This window comes from Dermochelys coriacea, chromosome 1 (assembly GCF_009764565.3).
Source record: "Dermochelys coriacea isolate rDerCor1 chromosome 1, rDerCor1.pri.v4, whole genome shotgun sequence".
NCBI lineage: Eukaryota > Metazoa > Chordata > Testudines > Dermochelyidae > Dermochelys > Dermochelys coriacea.
Genome location: NC_050068.2, coordinates 215,008,963 through 215,025,727, shown reverse-complemented (window position 1 = coordinate 215,025,727; position 16,765 = coordinate 215,008,963). Strand labels below are relative to the sequence as shown.

The following is a 16,765-nucleotide window of genomic DNA, read 5'->3' as shown; positions in this document are numbered from 1 at the left end:
TCCCATTGGGAGCTGGATGTCTGGGTACTGGACAGAGGAGCACTTGCTGAGCTGTTTTCAGTTTAGTCTGCAGCTTTGGGGGCATAGTTCAGACCCTGGGTCTATATTGCAGCTGGCTTGAGTGTCTGGCTCAACAAGACAGGGTTCTGGAGTCCCAAAGTGGCAGAGAAAATGGCTCAGAGGTAGTCTCAGCATATCAGGTGACAGTCCCTAGGCAGTCATTTCCCATTTTGTATGTGTGCATCTCCCATGTTGTATGTATAGTGGATCCACATGAAAAGTTTCTTCCATTTTTAAATATGCTACTGGTTTGAGTGACCATATTTCCAAATGGAAGACTCTTTTAAAGTGTGATCACTGTACTTAACATAGAATCATGGAAGATTAGGGTTGGAAGAGACCTCAGGAGGTCATCTAGTCCAACCCCCTGCTCAAAGCAGGACCAACCCAAACTAAATCATCCCAGACAGGGCTTTGTCAAGCTGGGCCTTAAAAACCTCTAAGGATGGAGATTCCACCACCTCCCTAGGTAACCCATTCCAGTGCTTCACCACCCTCCTATTGAAATAGTTTTTCCTAATATCCAACCTAGACCTCCCATACTGCTACTTGAGACCATTGCTCCTTGTTCTGTCATCTGCCACCACTGAGAACAGCTGAGCTCCATCCTCTTTGGAACCCCCCTTCAGGTAGTTGACAGCTGCTATCAAATCCCCCCTCACTCTTCTCCTCTGCAGACTAAATAAGCCCATTTCCCTTAGTCTCTCCTCATACATCTTGTGCCCCAGCCCCCTAATCATTTCCATTGCCCTCTGCTGGACTCTCTCCAATTTGTCCACATCCTTTCTGTAGTGGGAGCCCCAAAACTGGGCATAGTACTCCAGATGTGGCCTCACCATACCTTTAAAAAACACATTTAAACTATTTTCCCCAACAGGTATTTTTAGTCTGACCAATGTTATTCTCATATCTGAATATTTTTTCTGTGATTGAATGAAATGTAATAAAGTAAAACAATCATAAAATCAGCTTTTGCTTTTTTTCTATTTCTAGTAGTCTTACAATACAATCAAGTTAAAGAGCAGGAATACAAACATCAGTAACATTTTCATTTATGAGGAATTTGCCTTCTTGTACACCAAAACAATGCTGCTCTTCCTAGGGGCTCAGGTATAATTCCATTCAAATACCTATATGATTTCTGGAATCATGGCAATCCCGGCTGATAACCCCTTTGAAGTACCAGCAGATTTTTTCCACTGTAAAAAAGCTTTAGGGGTGTCCTTGCTGGGTGATCAGGATCCTGCAAGCATGAACAATGGACATTTTCTAGGAAAGTGTAGCAGGAGATTACTTCAGGTCTTTCTCACATATCCATTGTGAGGGAATTTCACAGCTGGAAGCCCGGAGAGAACCATTCAATAGGACGACACAGCGCTGCACAGGGCTGTTAGAGATTACCCTGAAAAATAAATGCATAGAACACACACACACACACACACACACACACACACACACACACACACACACACACACACACACACATATGAATTAGCAAGAGATTCTCTGCCAAAATAGGAGGAAGAAAAACTCAGTGGTAAGAGAGAAACAGCTCTATGGCATGTGACAGGGGTGACTGAATCTGAAGTGGACAGTCAGACAATGGATAAATAGTGTAAACTTCCACTGACTCCATTAACACTGTAACACCTTGCCTTAGACACAGATCATCATGTTAAATTTGGCAGTGTATATTTACTTGGTTTTCACAGACAGCTAGTTTAGGAGACTGGTATAAAAGTGATAGGACTGGAGGCCAACTCCTCAGAGGGAGATTATCTCTTTACTCGAGAAAATAAAGCGGGTAAAGCCAGCATAAACAGACGCAGAATTAAAGGGTTCACGGTGTACTGGTCAGTGCAGTGTACTGGGATGCTGAGACCTGAACTGTGACTCCACTGACTGTGAGAATTTAGGCAGGTCATTTATCTTGCATGTCCATCAATTTCCCACCAATAAAATTCATAATACTAACTTACCATGCTAGAGAATTGTTTCATTATCATCATCAATCATCATCACCATCAAAATCATTGGTCAAAATCCTGGAGTCCTTAATCACTTTTTAACCCTGTGTTTATTCTGGCTAACTTCTCTGTGATTTCAATGGGACCATTGTGTGTATGAGGATTGATTATTGTTTTGAAAACTGGCCCCACAAATTTACCCTAACTGGGAGCTCATCTGTAAAAATATGTGAAATGTATTTATGAGATGTGACAATAATGTTTTGTAACAAATGTTGAAGGGAAAAGGTGTGATAGAAAGGGAGATAGAAAGACTGAATTAGTGTCAACAAAAAGGCCTACTAATATGATTCAAATACTAAGCTGAAATCATGCTTGATGAAAACAGAATATGTGCAACCAGAAATTAATAAACCATAATTGGTGTATCAGAAACTAGGTCTAACTGGTGAACTAAATAATGTGGGGATGGGATAATTGCACCCACCATTCCTTTTGTGGTTCCTTAAAGAAAAAAAGACTTTGGGGAGAAAAGATGGTGGCTACTAGAGCAAGCGTTATCATCCTGGCTTCCACCCCCACAGTTTTCTGGGATCCCAGGCCTTGATGATATTGATCCTGAGAAATGTCCTGACCAAACAGGCCCAGAGAGAGTGCTCCAGATGACATCACCACCCCTACGAGTGCCAGCTGAATCCCAAAGAGCACCTGGGATGAAACGGGATTGAACTTTAACAGCAGCAGCAATCTCAACTAACTTCTTTTCTTTTCCCCAAAAGGCCAATTACTATAATCTTTGATACCCTCTAAGACTGTCAGACAAGGAGAGGTCTCCTTCTAAACTCTCTCCAGCTAATGGGAAAGGGAAGAAGGCATGTTGTTAAAAATAAAAGCCATACTTAATACTTTACATTTCAAATGCTTTATGTTTTTTCTTCTTTTTTGTGTCTTTAATAAAAGGTTTAAAGGATTTTTAATGGTGTATTTACCATGATAGTAAGCAGGATCAAGGCTTTGTACACCAAAGACCCAATTTTGTTCAACACTGTTTAAAGTTGGTCAGAGATTTGGTTTTGGTAACATGTTTGGCATATATATTCTATCTAAATTAGTACAACACTAAACACCAAGGAACTCAAGACTTGACCCATTTTTTAAACCACAAAATCCCCACCACCATCACCAACATTAATAACTAATATCAAACTGACTTCATATCACTGACTCCTGAGCCATCTTCCCAGGCCCACCCAGAGCCAGTGCTGTTCCTCAATCCAATCCAGTGGGCTTCTGTCTGGCTCACCGCAAACAGGTCCTAGAATAGTTTTCAGAGGGACAGAAGAGACAAGGAATCTAAACGGGAGCTGACTGAAGATTCAAATTCTGATGGGCAAACAGAGCAATCTAATGCCAGGGAGAGAAATAGTACATTTTCACACATCCCTTCTATTTGGACAAGCCCTGTGAGACAGATAATTTCAGCCTCTTTGATAGTCCAGTGAATTCTGGGGCTTGTGGGATAGACCAGTGAAGAACTGGAAATTTGGAGACAGGTTGTAACTCCTCTAGTGGTGGAAGTAAGAGAAGTCCTCACATCTGCAGGATGCATGAGGATCACAGGTGTGTCCCAACACCCTGTTGTTGTTCTTTACACATCTGTCAATGTTACAAATGAAAGAGGCTAACCACTACTGTGCCAGATATAGATTTTCCCATAATCCTATAGATCTCCAGGACAGATGTCCATTTTCCCATAACCATAAAGGGCTCAGAATCTTCACAACTGCCAATGCTATTGCTGCAATGTCAGGTTACAAATCAAAATGCACAGGTATTTACCATCTCCTGGGCATCACTGATCACCAGTAGATGTGATCCTTTTGCAGAACAGGATTCCTGGCTTGAATGCCAATCCTTTTTTTTTCTGGAGAATAAGTAACAGCTGTGTCTGTAAGCCACCCACTGATCAGGGCAGCCTGGAGAGAAGTGACCTGTAGAGGAATCATAAATGTATCTTATACATTATTCTTTTCATCCCAGAGGGTTGCAAAGTGTGTTGTAGATTAAATAAAGAGAATGCTCCCTCCTTCACTGTAACATGGCTAGTCCTGGGAATACCAAGGAATCGTAATTCATGTGGCCTCTGTAAGACCACCGATCTCTCTGCAGTCACATTTCCTAAAGAACTATTTAAAATGCTCTCATTTTCCACACTGGAACAAATGACAGGAGGAACTGGTGGGCCCCTTACGATTCTGGGAGAGGATAATGTATGTTCTTTCTTCTCTTCAGTGGTCCAACTTTGACTAATCCAACTGCTTTTCAGTGCTAGGGTGCAGCCAAAATCATGCTGGCTTATGGGTCAGCTCTACTGGCAGGAAGTCTCCCATTTGCTGTACAGCCTCGGGCAATGTGGACGGCTGGTGCCAGTGCACTCACATCTGAACCTTCACTAGGAAACTTTTGAAATCTGCTCCAGTACCAGTACACTAATTGATTCCACAATCATCTGAGTCTCAGCCTTGTACCAATCTAATACCTGCTGGACAAAGGCATGTGGCTGCGCTCCCAACAATTGTGGCTTATTCCACAATCTCTGCCAATACTTTTCTGCAGTGACCCCCATCTCTCCACAATAGCAGCCTGTTCAGCCTTGTCATCTGCAGTAACATCCTAGGCCCACTGCACAGTTTGCTTCTCTCCTATCAAAAAAGGAACCAATCTAATAGCTCAGGATTCCTTCTCACTGGACTCCAGTAACCACCAGTAGAGTAACCAGGTGGATAATCTTCCAATCCCATTTGGGGCAAGGATCTACTGACAGACTGGTCAGTGCAGCCTAATTAACTTCTCCTGTGACTTTGAAGTAGATGCTCCTGGAACTGTTGCTGTTTGTCCTTCATAAATCACAGCAGAGCTCGACCTGGGCTTGCTTCTGTCTCACTGGCCACTTCTAGGCCTTTTCCTTATTTCACCTTACTCCAGACAGCATTCAAATCCCATTCTGGACATGACGTGCAAATGGATGGGCACCCAACACAGCAAAGACACCTTGTGTCAATGTCCAGACTTTCAGCCACCTTGACTGGGAGATTTCACAGGCAATGGGAGTAGCTGTTTGTACATTCCCCTTCTGATGTGCTCTGCCCCTCCCTTGTGCACTCCTTCCTGGGCCAGGGAAAACCAGGACAAAATGTGCATTTAGACATCACAGGAAAAGAGAATTACGTGCATTGTTAAGGAGAATGGTTACCTGAAATTATTTCTAATGGTTCACAGCAGATCCCTAGGGCCAGATCCTGCTTTAAGTCACAACTATAAATCTAGCCCCTATTTTCAGTGGTGTCAGCCTCTATTTATACCAGTGATATTAATATCAGAATTTGGCCCTTGGTATCTTTCCTGAAAATATTTACCCTTGACAGCCAAGGCCACTGCTGCTCCCAGTGACACAAAGCAGAGGATCCCCAGAATCACTGCAATGATCCGCCAGGGAAACATTGGAGCTAAAATGTTAAACAGGAAGAGAATGAATATAAAGATGGTCAGAGTGAGCCGTGTCCTGAGAATCTGGGGTCTGACTACAGTTTGGGCAGCACCTGGACCCCAAAGCTACCCACCAGTTCAGGTCTAAAAGCCAGCTCCAATCTATCTGCCATTACATGTTGCTTGAGCAGTTGAGTAAATTTCATAGCTGCGAGTCCTATTTTCAAACCTCAGTGACTGTCACCCTTATTTGGTCCTAGATGTTGTTATCTTCTAAGTAGCATGGCATTGGGTAACACAACAGAGGAACATTCTTACCTTACAATTCCAAAAGCCTAGTGTCAGTTTCCAGGGGTGGAGGAGTAAAGGTTTGACTATAGACATAAAACAGAAAATATGTTAGCAGCATGTTAACACACAATACCTTTGCTCCCAGAATTCCTAGGTCTTGGACCCCTCTCCTGCTCAGAAGGAGCATGATATTTCAGTTCTGAGTAAGTCACTTCCTGTTCACTCATTCCTGGAGGACTGTAAATATGGAAACTGTAGACTCTGCTTTAGTGGATGATGATGGATAATATGCAGTGTAGTTGCAGATGTTTCTGTTCCAGGATATTAGAGAAACAAGGTGGGTGAGGTAATATCTTTGACTGGACCACTCCCATTGTAGCTCGAAAGCTTGTGTCTTGCACCAAAGAGCTCTTCTTCAGGATGATGACATTTAATGAACAACTAATAGATCTATGAGACATTCATCACACCAGGTAAGAAATCTCAGGACATTGCATGATTGGTTTTAATAACTACATTACAATAATCTGTATTAACAGGAACAGAAATGTGAGAGGAAATGGCATAACGTAGGACAAAAGTGCAGCACATGCAACTTATATTTTTCTGTTATCTGCCCTCTATTTAAACATATGAACAATTAAAATATATTTTGGCTATCTCTGAGACTCACAGAAACTGATGTTAAAATGGAACAACCTAAACCCTCTTTAATATTTTTATACAGTGGTTAGATTGCAAACTTTTCAGGGCTGGGATGGTGTCTCACTATGTGTTCATACATTATCTAGTACAATGCTTCCCTGATCTTGGCCAGAGCCTCTAGACTGTACTTTCATACAAATAATAAATAATCATAGTAATTCTATATACAGTATTTTGTTCTCCAAAGTGGCACCCATCTACAGAGAGATGAGGGGCTATCGTTACTAGATAGATTAAGGTCATAAGAGTCTTGGAGGAGACAGTCAAAAGGATACAGAATAAAAAAATTGAGGCTGGAAAAAGCGTTCTTATGAGTCCTTTTAAAAATTGACTTGAAAAATCCTACTCTTGGGAGCAATTCAATAGTGTGAGGGATATGTGTAAGTGTGAAAGGGATAATGGACAGGATGGCCTTGTCATTCAAGGTCTTTTCTATCTTTGATTTCTAGGTTTCATTAAAGCTATTTGATAATAAGAAATCATGGAAAGGGATCACCTGTATTCATTACCTCTAATAGATATTGACTAATACATAGAACAGTAATCTTCAACTCCAGCTGTCTATAGCACTTAGAACAAGAGTTTATGGTTGTGGTAGCAATATTATTTTTAGTTCTGTATTCTTTTATCCTTGGTGTAATGCGTTCATTTTCATTAATACAAACCAAGTCATTATTCCTAGATCAATTTAGTACCAGTACAGGCTTGTTCTGCACATTGTTGGATTTCTCCTGCAATTTGCTGAGCAACTTCTTTATATTGCTGAGTATCTGTGACATTAATAGGATCTGAGGGTACTCAGTCTTAGTGTATCAGACCCTAAATCCATTTGTCCTTTCCATTTTTAAATAACTCAAGCAATTGTGTTTTCACCAGTTCCTTTGGGAAGCTTTTACAACAGTGAGTGATTGTGCAATATGTTTGTAGTATCTAGTTTTCATTTTTCTTAATTCTATACCATTATTTCAAATTATATTTTGGAATATCCAGAACAATCTTTCTCTGTCCTTTGTGTTTACATCTCCCAGTATTTGTAGACTGTTTCATATTCTCCAAACTCTCTTATTTTGTCATTAATTAGCAACCATAGCCTATACCTACTCCCTTCTTTTTAGCTTCCCTCATACCTCATTAATGAATCGATCTAGCCCTTAATCACTGTCTTTATTCCTCCTTTGAATATCCTCAGATTTGAGTATATCCTACATATTTTTCATATGGAGATGCCCAGAAAAGAATGCAGAATTCTAGGTATGGCATCCTGCTCTGTGACAAGCTATTTCTGCTTAAACAATTCCAAATTAGCTATTGGCTGCTACCCTATATGTCTATTAGAATTGCTGATCTCCAAAATGTCTTTTGTACTATTAAATCTCATTGTTTTACAATATTTTCCCCCAGATTCATTTTGTCCGGCTTGGTTCTCACTTTATTTCCTGTCAATGTTTCTAAATTCTCTAGGTTGCAGAGTCCTTCATGATGTTCCCAGTACTTTCCCATGTCATTATTGTGTTATTCGCTCATTTTTACAGATCATGAATAAATACATAAGTAAGCCCAGACATGATAGAGGTCTCTGTGGTACTCAACTAGACACCACCTTCACAAACAAGTTCATATGGTATCATTTACCTTCTCCCTTCATTTACAACTGTGACAAAGGCTGGGCAACAGCAGCTGTACCAGCATTCTGATCACTGGAGCATCAATTAAATCACCCCAGAGTAAACCCAAGGGGCAAAGCTATGCCTAATCATTAGGTTGTAGATGGAATGGAGAGAGGTACAAGGCTAATTAAGCCAGTTAGCCCTGACAGTAGAAAGGCACAGGGAGAAAGTACTTGAGGGGAAGAAAGAGACTGGTAGGCTTTTCAGAGTCAGAGCCAGGAGCAATACCTCAGGGGGAATATAACTTCTGTCTCCTTAAGGTTAGTATGCGATTGTAAATACAGAACTGCTCGTCTGTAAAGGTGATGGGAAAGAACAGTGTAAATTAATTACCCAAGGTGTTTTGACCAGAAGACGGTCTCCAAGTTAGAAAAGAGACAGGTGTGGGACCATGCCCTGTCACAACAGCCTTCAGAACAAATCACTTCATCCATAATGTAAACTGTTGTCTCAAACATATTTTCTTGGGAGTCTATAATAAATGTTTCCTGTAATTCCTAAATATTGAATCTACCAATTTCTTTGTGAGATGCTGAACTAGTAGATTTTGCCTTTAAAAAGGTAAAATAACTGGAGATAGGGCCATATGCTTTCCCTAAAGTTGTTGAGACCAAGGAATTTAGATCAGACATCTCTATAGCTAATGCATGTTACCCCAAGGAGGAGTAGAGCATAGAACAGAAAACTACATATCATCTGGACAGTCTCACAAGTAAATCTTTAAATATACCATCTATACCACTTGTCCTAACCTATAAAACACAGAAAAATAAAATCAAAGTTATAACGCTATATAATATTTTTCCATGGTAAGCACTCATTTCTTGAATAAGAAAACACAAATACATTGTGCATACATTAATGTTCTTCTCTAATATTAAAAGCCCCAGAAGCATTTGGCCATGATATATTTATTTGTACCTGTAGTTATCTGGGAAGAGGCAGGAGAGCTGGAATGCACTTTTCTGTGCTGTGTCTGATCAGGTCCTTTATATATCAATCCCCAGGGAGAAAATATCTGTTCCTTTGGCTGTCCTGACAGAAGATGGAGAGCCCAAGCCAAAAGAGGAAAGTTGAGTTGCTTTATGATGTTATATGTGAAACTGCACAGGAAGTTCATTGGCTGCTAATTTCAGAAGACCTCCCCCAGGCCAAAAGGTTCAGAATAAAGGGGCTTTCATCTTTGAGCTACAATGATGCTGATGAGGCCTTCAAAGTTTAGGCGCAGCTATTTAAATGTTGAAGTTAATAAGCAACGGTATCTATGACATGCACACTAATCAGGCTGAAGAGTTTGTAACACTCTCTTTTCATAGGACCTCAGTCTCTTGGAACAGGATGTCTAAGGGAAGTACTTGAAGTTGCAGAGTTTTGGACACTTAAAATGGCAGAATGGCACTAGGAAAGTGCTACAAGGAAACATCCTGCATTGGCCCCCAGGAAATGAGCTGCGGGAGCAAAGACCATATCATTTCTAACTTCTCTGACTGTCTGATCACCTGACTCAGCACTAGCAGCTTCATTTCCACTGACAAGAGTGCCTGGAGCTTGAGCAAAACAAAGACATCATCAGTATTGCCAACCCCATCCCCATCATCTTAATTTCTTTTTTGCCCAGATAGTGCAGTGCCAAGTCAAGAAGACTGGAAACAGAGAAAAGGAGTACGTGTGGCATCTTAGAGACTAACAACTTTATTAGAGCATAAGCTTTCGTGAGCTACAGCTCATTTCATCGGATGCATTTGGTGGAAAAAACAGAGGGGAGATTGCTTCATGTTCTCTGTGTGTGTATATCAATGGGTTTATCATACACACTGTAAGGAGAGTGATCACTTAAGATAAGCCATCACCAGCAGTAGGGAGGGGAAAGGAGGAAAACCTTTCATAATGACAAGCAAGGTAGGCTATTTCCAGCAGTTAACAAGAATATCTGAGGAACAGTGGGGGGTGGGGTGGGGGGGAGAAATACCATGGGGAAATAGTTTTACTTTGTGTAATGATTCATCCATTCCTAGTCTCTATTCAAGCCTAAATTAATTGTATCCAGTTTGCAAATTAATTCCAATTCAGCAGTCTCTCGTTGGAGTCTGTTTTTGAAGCTTTTTTGTTGAAGGATAGCTACTCTTAGGTCTGTAATCGAGTGACCAGAGAGATTGAAGTGTTCTCCAACTGGTTTTTGAATGTTATAATTCTTGACGTCTGATTTGTGTCCATTCATTCACGAGCCTCTGATAGTGTGGCTGATGTGATTAGGCCCTATGATGGTGTCCCTTCTTACAGATCTTGGGAGACAGACCAGTCCTTGCTTATAGACAGCCCCCCAGTCTGAAGCAAATACTCACCAGCAACCACACACCACACAACAGAACCACCAACCCAGGAACCTATCCTTGCAACAAAGCCCGTTGCCAACTCTGTCCACATATCTATTCAGGGGACACCATCATAGGGCCTAATCACATCAGCCACACTATCAGAGGCTTGTTCACCTGCGCATCTACCAATGTGATATATGCCATCATGTGCCAGCAATGCCCCTCTGCCATGTACATTGGTCAAACTGGACAGTCCCTACGTAAAAGAATAAATGGACACAAATCAGACGTCAAGAATTATAACATTCAAAAACCAGTTGGAGAACACTTCAATCTCTCTGGTCACTCGATTACAGACCTAAGAGTAGCTATCCTTCAACAAAAAAGCTTCAAAAACAGACTCCAACGAGAGACTGCTGAATTGGAATTAATTTGCAAACTGGATACAATTAATTTAGGCTTGAATAGAGACTAGGAATGGATGAATCATTACACAAAGTAAAACTATTTCCCCATGGTATTTCTCCCCCCCACCCCACCCCCCACTGTTCCTCAGATATTCTTGTTAACTGCTGGAAATAGCCTACCTTGCTTGTCACCATGAAAGGTTTTCCTCCTTTCCCCCCCCTACTGCTGGTGATGGCTTATCTTAAGTGATCACTCTCCTTACAGTGTGTATGATAAACCCATTGTTTCATGTTCTCCGTGTGTGTATATCAATCTCCCCTCTGTTTTTTCCACCAAATGCACCTTGTGGCACCTTAGAGACTAACAAATTTATTGAAGTGAGCTGTAGCTCACGAAATCTTATGCTCTAATAAATTTGTTAGTCTCTAAGGTGCCACAAGTACTCCTTTTCTTTTTGCGAATACAGACTAACACGGCTGCTACTCTGAAACCTGGAAACAGAGAGTCAGTCTCTGAGACAGATTTATGGGTCTTGGTGCTTAAAAGTGACATGGGGTGAATCAGGAACCTTGCCCTCTTACCATAGAGGCTAAAATGATGTAGGATTCTGAGGGAGTGAGGTGGGGTTAATATGCCCTCTGGGTCCTCAGCAATGAGAGGAAGGAGTTACTGTTCTTCCTTGTAGGGAAGGAAAAAGTACCAGCCCTGCCCTAAAGGGAGTGTACAAGCTGTCAGTCCTGGATGGAGAAGTAAGAGCTGGGTCTCTTTAGGAAATGTTTGTAGTGTGTATTTCCTGACAACCTGTTGTTTCTGTTTATATGTCTGCAAATTTTACAAGTGAAAGGGGCTAACCACTGTTGTGCCATGTGTAGATTTTCCCATAATCCTATTTCCCTGTTACCCTACAGGGCTCAGAACCTTCTCATCTACCAATGGTTTTGCTGCAAGTCAGGTCACAGGTCAAAATGCACACACATTTATCATTTCCTGGGCAGCACTGATCACCAGTGGATGTGATCCATCTGCAGAGTCCAGGGAGAAGCACACTTTGCCTGGACACCTATCTAAGAAAAGCTTTATCTAGAGGGCCTCATGCTAAAAGACAGTATAAGAGGCTGCACCTACTCCGTCTTGGTGTCAGTGGGTGTTTGTTGTAAATTAACAATTCCAGTGGGTCTGAAATAAAACTTTGTTTAATATGTACAGCTGTGTCTTGCTTCACCCCACAATGTACCTTATTATGCAATACTATTCCATGGAGAAGTGCTTTCCTGACACTGCCTTCCACACCTCAGCTTTAGGAGTGTCCTTACTAGGCAGTCAGGAACCCGCAAGCATGAACAATGGACATTTTCTGGGAAAGCGCAGCAGGAGATTCCTTCAGATCTCTCACAGATCCATGGGGCAAGAACTTCACAGCTGGAGGTCTGGAGAGCACCACTGAACAGGACAACATAGTGCTGGTAGAGATTACACTGCAAGAGACATGAACAGGGCATACACAGCATGGGGAATTAGTGAAATTCTCTGCCAAAATCAGATGAAGAAAAACCTCAGAATTTGGGGGGGGCGTAGTAAGAGAGAAACAGCTCCATGGCATATGGCAGAGGTACTGAATCAGATACGGACAGTGAGACTATGGATAAATGTAAAATTCCAATGAAGCCATTAACACTGTCACAGTTTGCCCTAGACAGATTATCACGTTAAATTTGGCAACACATGTTTACTTGTTTTCCCCAGAGAGCCATTTTGGGAGACTATGATACAAGTGGCATCATTAGAGGTCTCTTATTCAGGGGAAGATGGTCTTTTTAATCATTAGAGAAAATAAAATGGTTAAAGCCAGAATTGGCAAAGGCAAAATTACAGAGGGTGCATGGTCTAATGGTCAGTGCATTATATCAGGATCCCGAGATCTAAACTGTAGTCCTGGCTCCACCAGTGTGTGACTAAGTAGGTTTTACCTTGTCTCTCCCTCAATTCCCCACCTATAATGCAAGAATCATAATTATACTGATTTGCAACTTCATTAACTAACGTTTGTAACGTGTTTCGACAACTTCAGATGGAAGGTGCTAAAGAAGTGGTATATCATTATTGTCATAAAGCCACTGGGCAAAATCCTTGAGTCCCTCATCAGTTTTTAACCCCGAGTTTATTCTGGCTCAACTTTCCCTGACTTCAGTGGGAATGGTGCGTGTATAAGAACTGACTAATACACTAAGGATCACAAGACCTGACCTATTTTATTTTTTAAACCACAAAGCAAAAAAACAAACCAGGTAATGTCAAACTCACTTTATAGCGCTGACTCCTGAGCCCTCTTCCCAGGCCCACCAAGAGCTGGTGCTGTTCCTCAACCCAGTCCAGTGGACTTCTGTGCAGATCACCAGGAACAGGTCCCAGAAGGGGGTTGGGAGGGACAAAAGAGTCAAGGGATCTAAACAGATCAGGCTGAATAGTGAAATCCTGAGGGGCAAACAGAGCCAACAAATGTCAGGGAGTGAAATAGTGCAGTATTTAAAAACATCCACAGGGGTTACTAGGGCTTCCTTATTCCTGGGACTTGCTCTGTGAGATGGATGATTTCAGCCTCTTTAATAGTTCAGTGACTGATGGAGCTTCTTAGGGAAATCAGTGAAGAACTGGGAATTTAGAGACAGGTTGCAACCCCTCTTGTGATGAAGGACAGAGAAGTCATCACATCTGCAGGATGCAGGAAGAACATGGGTGTGTCCTGACAACCTGTTGTTGCTCTTTATAGGTCTGCAAATTTTACAAAGGAAAGGGGCTAACCACTGCTGTGACAGATGTAGATTTTCCCATATTCCTACAGAACTCCTGGACAGATGGCCATTTTCCCGTAACCTTACAGGGCTGAGAACCTTCACATTTTCCAATGGTATTGCAACAGTGTCAAGTCACAAATCACAATGCACAGGTATTTATCGTTTCCTGGGCATCACTGTTTACCAATAGATGTGATCCTTCTGCATAACAAGATTCCTGGCTGGAATTTCAGTTCTTTTCTGTTCTGGAGAAAAAGCCACCTCTTAAAGCCACCCACTCCATTCAGGAGTGACCTGTAAAGGGATCATAAATGTATGTTATACTTCTCTTCTTTCATCCCAGAGGATTTCAAGGAGCACTGTAGATTGAATACAGAGAATGCTCCCTCACCCACTGTAACATGGCTACTTCTGGGAACCCTAAGAGACCTCACTCTTGTGGCCTTTGTAGTACCATATATCACTCTACAGTCACATTCCACAGAGCACTTTTTAAAAAGTGCTCCCATCCTCCCCACTGGAACAGACACAGGAGGGGCTGGCAGGCCCCTCAGGATTCTGGGTGAGGCTTTTTGTTCCTTCTTTTAGAATCCAATGCATTTTCTCTCTTTTCTCTTCAGGGGTTCATCTTTGACCCATTTCAACTGCCTTTCAGTGCTAGAGTGTGACGAAAAATCACAATGGCGTATGGGTCAGCTCTGCCTTCAGAACTGCCTTTTACTGTACAGCCTCGGGCAATGTGGACGGCTGGTACCAGTGCATCCACGTGAGCACCTTCACTGGGAAACTGCTCCAATATCAGTACATTAATTAATTGCAACAGCATCTGGGTCTCAACCTTGTACTACTCTAATATCTGTTGGACAACAGCATGTGGCTGCATTCCCAAGGAGAACGGCTCATTTCACAATGGCTGACAATATTTTTCTGTCGAGACCCTACATTAGCAGCCTGTACAGCCTTATCATCTGTAATAGTATCCTAGGCCCAATGCATAGTTTCACCTCTCCTATTACGAGGAAGAGCCAATCAGATGGCTCAGGATTCCTTCTCACTGCACTACCGTAATCACCTCCTCAAAAGTAACCAGGTGGGTAACCTTTCAATCCCTGTTTGGATAATGAAGGGCAAGGATTTACTGGCAGACTAGTCAGTGCAGCCTAGTTAACCTCTCCTGTGACTTTGAAGTAGATGCTCCTGGAACTGTTGCTGCTGTTCCGGTTTGTCCTTCATAAAATCGCAACAAATCTCCACCCTGGACTTGTTTCTGTCTCACAGGCTACTTCTGGGCTTTTTCCCTATTTCACCTTACTCCAGTCAGCATTCAAATCCCACTTTGGACATGACGTGCAAATAGATGGGCATCCAGTACAGCAAAGACACCGTATGTCAATGTCAAGACTCACAGCAACCTTTATCAGGGGCTTTCACGGGAGCTCTTTGTATATGCCTCACCTGATGTGCTCTGACCCTCCTTTCTGCACCCATCTCTGCACTAGGGAAAAACAGGACAAAAACTGCATTTAGATGTGTCAATAAAAGAGAATTAAGTGCATTGATAAGGAGAATGTTACTTCAAATTATTTCTAATAGTTCAGAACAGATCCCTAGGGCCAGATGCTGCTCTCAGTCACTACTGTAAATCCACAGTAACCTCATTATTTTCAGCAGCATCAGTCTGTATTGAGACTAGTGACAATTAATATCTGAACTTGGCTTTTAGTGTCTTTCTTGCAGATACTTACATTGACAGCCAAGGGCACTGCTTCTCCCAGTGATACCAGGCAGAGAATCCTCAGAATTTCTGCAATGATTTGCCAGGGAGGAGCTGGAGCTGAAGAGTCAAATGGGAATAAAATCAATATAAAGTTAGGCAGAGTGAACACCTGTCCTGAGAATCTGGGGTCAGACTGTAATTTATCTGGGCAGCACTTGGATCCTAAAGCCAGGACTCACCTGACCTTGTCTAATAACCATCCCCAATAAAACTGTCACTCAGTCCCCCATCCCCAATATAACTGACACTCAGTCCCCCACCTTCAAAGGTATTTAGGCTCCTAACTCCCATTGATTTCAGTGGGAGCTGGGCACCTAAATACCCTTGAGGATCTGGCAGCCAGTGAGAATTTTTGGAGGAAATTCTTGCCCAAGCTGTGAGTCCCTATCTTCAAACCTCCATGTATGTCACCTCTATTTGGTTCTAGGTGCTATTACCCACCTACCTCCCACCATAACAGGGTTCCGTGTGACATACAGAGGGATGTTTTTACTTTATCATTCCAAATATCTAATGCTGAGCAGTGAAAGGAGGAAGAGATTTGATGATGGTCAGCAAAAGAAAGTACAAAGTCAGCTGTTATGAAGACAGTACCTTTGCTCTTTGTGTCCTTACATCTTTGTTTTTCCTGTTCCTCGGAAGGAGTGTGACAAGCCAGATTTGTGTAGGTCAGCTCTTGATGGCTCAGTTCTGGCGTTCTGGGGCAGCTTCATTAGAAATGTACAACAGAAGTGTGTAATGAAGAAAAATATGAAAACCATTAAGTACAATGTCTCCATGTTATATTTTGATATTCAGCTCAGTTTATTTACCCTGGATCCCACATGGTCAATATAATGACTATACGTGGTTAGGGCCACAATTCAACATCTTGTAAAAAGGACATTAAACCAGCACAGCACCTCTCACTGCAATGTTGGGCAACGAGGGTCAAACCTGACGCAGAGGAAAAATGCCCACTGCTGAACGACCAACAATTCCCACAGCACCAGGTTTTACTTGGAAATTGCCAATCCAAGTTCTCACAAGGCATGACCTTATCAAGTAAAGAAATAATCATGGGTTTGACAGGGATTATGACTGTTACCTCTGCTGAAACCATACTATGTTCAGAGATAGGAGGCATAAAAGGCTCAATGATGGATCCAATTACACCCCATGACTGCAAACCTATCTATTTAGTGATATCTCCAAAGTGTCCATCACAGTATCTAGACTGTATATAGGGAATGCAGAAAAACAGTTAAATCTATCCAGGGATCAGGTCTGCATCCTGCTCTTTGATTTAGTTGCTGGT

At 42.0% G+C, this 16,765-nt stretch overlaps 1 protein-coding gene and 1 long non-coding RNA gene across 2 annotated transcripts; both read right to left on the bottom strand.

Moving 5' to 3' along the window:
* Window positions 1-1,016: 1,016 nt before the first annotated feature.
* Window positions 1,017-5,549, bottom strand: LOC119854746 (killer cell lectin-like receptor subfamily G member 1). The gene is made up of 4 exons (XM_043513808.1): window positions 5,444-5,549; window positions 3,867-4,018; window positions 3,239-3,342; window positions 1,017-1,462 (listed from the first exon to the last, which is right to left on the bottom strand). The coding sequence occupies exons 1-4, from the start codon at window positions 5,526-5,528 to the stop codon at window positions 1,351-1,353; spliced, it is 453 nt and encodes a 150-aa protein (XP_043369743.1). The 5' UTR covers window positions 5,529-5,549; the 3' UTR covers window positions 1,017-1,350.
* A 394-nt stretch (window positions 5,550-5,943) lies between these two features.
* On the bottom strand, window positions 5,944-16,232 carry LOC122460031. Its single transcript, XR_006281072.1, has 7 exons — window positions 16,063-16,232; window positions 15,437-15,525; window positions 15,098-15,186; window positions 13,201-13,371; window positions 12,134-12,374; window positions 9,098-9,211; window positions 5,944-6,115 (listed from the first exon to the last, which is right to left on the bottom strand). It is a non-coding gene; the product is annotated as an uncharacterized LOC122460031 (long non-coding RNA).
* Between the last annotated feature and the right edge of the window lie 533 nt (window positions 16,233-16,765).

Bases quoted from the DNA above. Each gene is read 5' to 3' on its own strand.
- LOC119854746 (XM_043513808.1), bottom strand. From the start codon at position 5,528: ATGTTTCCCTGGCGGATCATTGCAGTGATTCTGGGGATCCTCTGCTTT. The intron at 4,019-5,443 runs GTAAATATTTTC...ATTCCTCTACAG, and splicing joins AGTGGCCTTGGCTGTCAAGG to GTCACTTCTCTCCAGGCTGC. The intron at 1,463-3,238 runs GTCAGTTTGATA...TTTATTTTTCAG, and splicing joins TCAGGAGTCAGTGATATGAA to GGTAATCTCTAACAGCCCTG.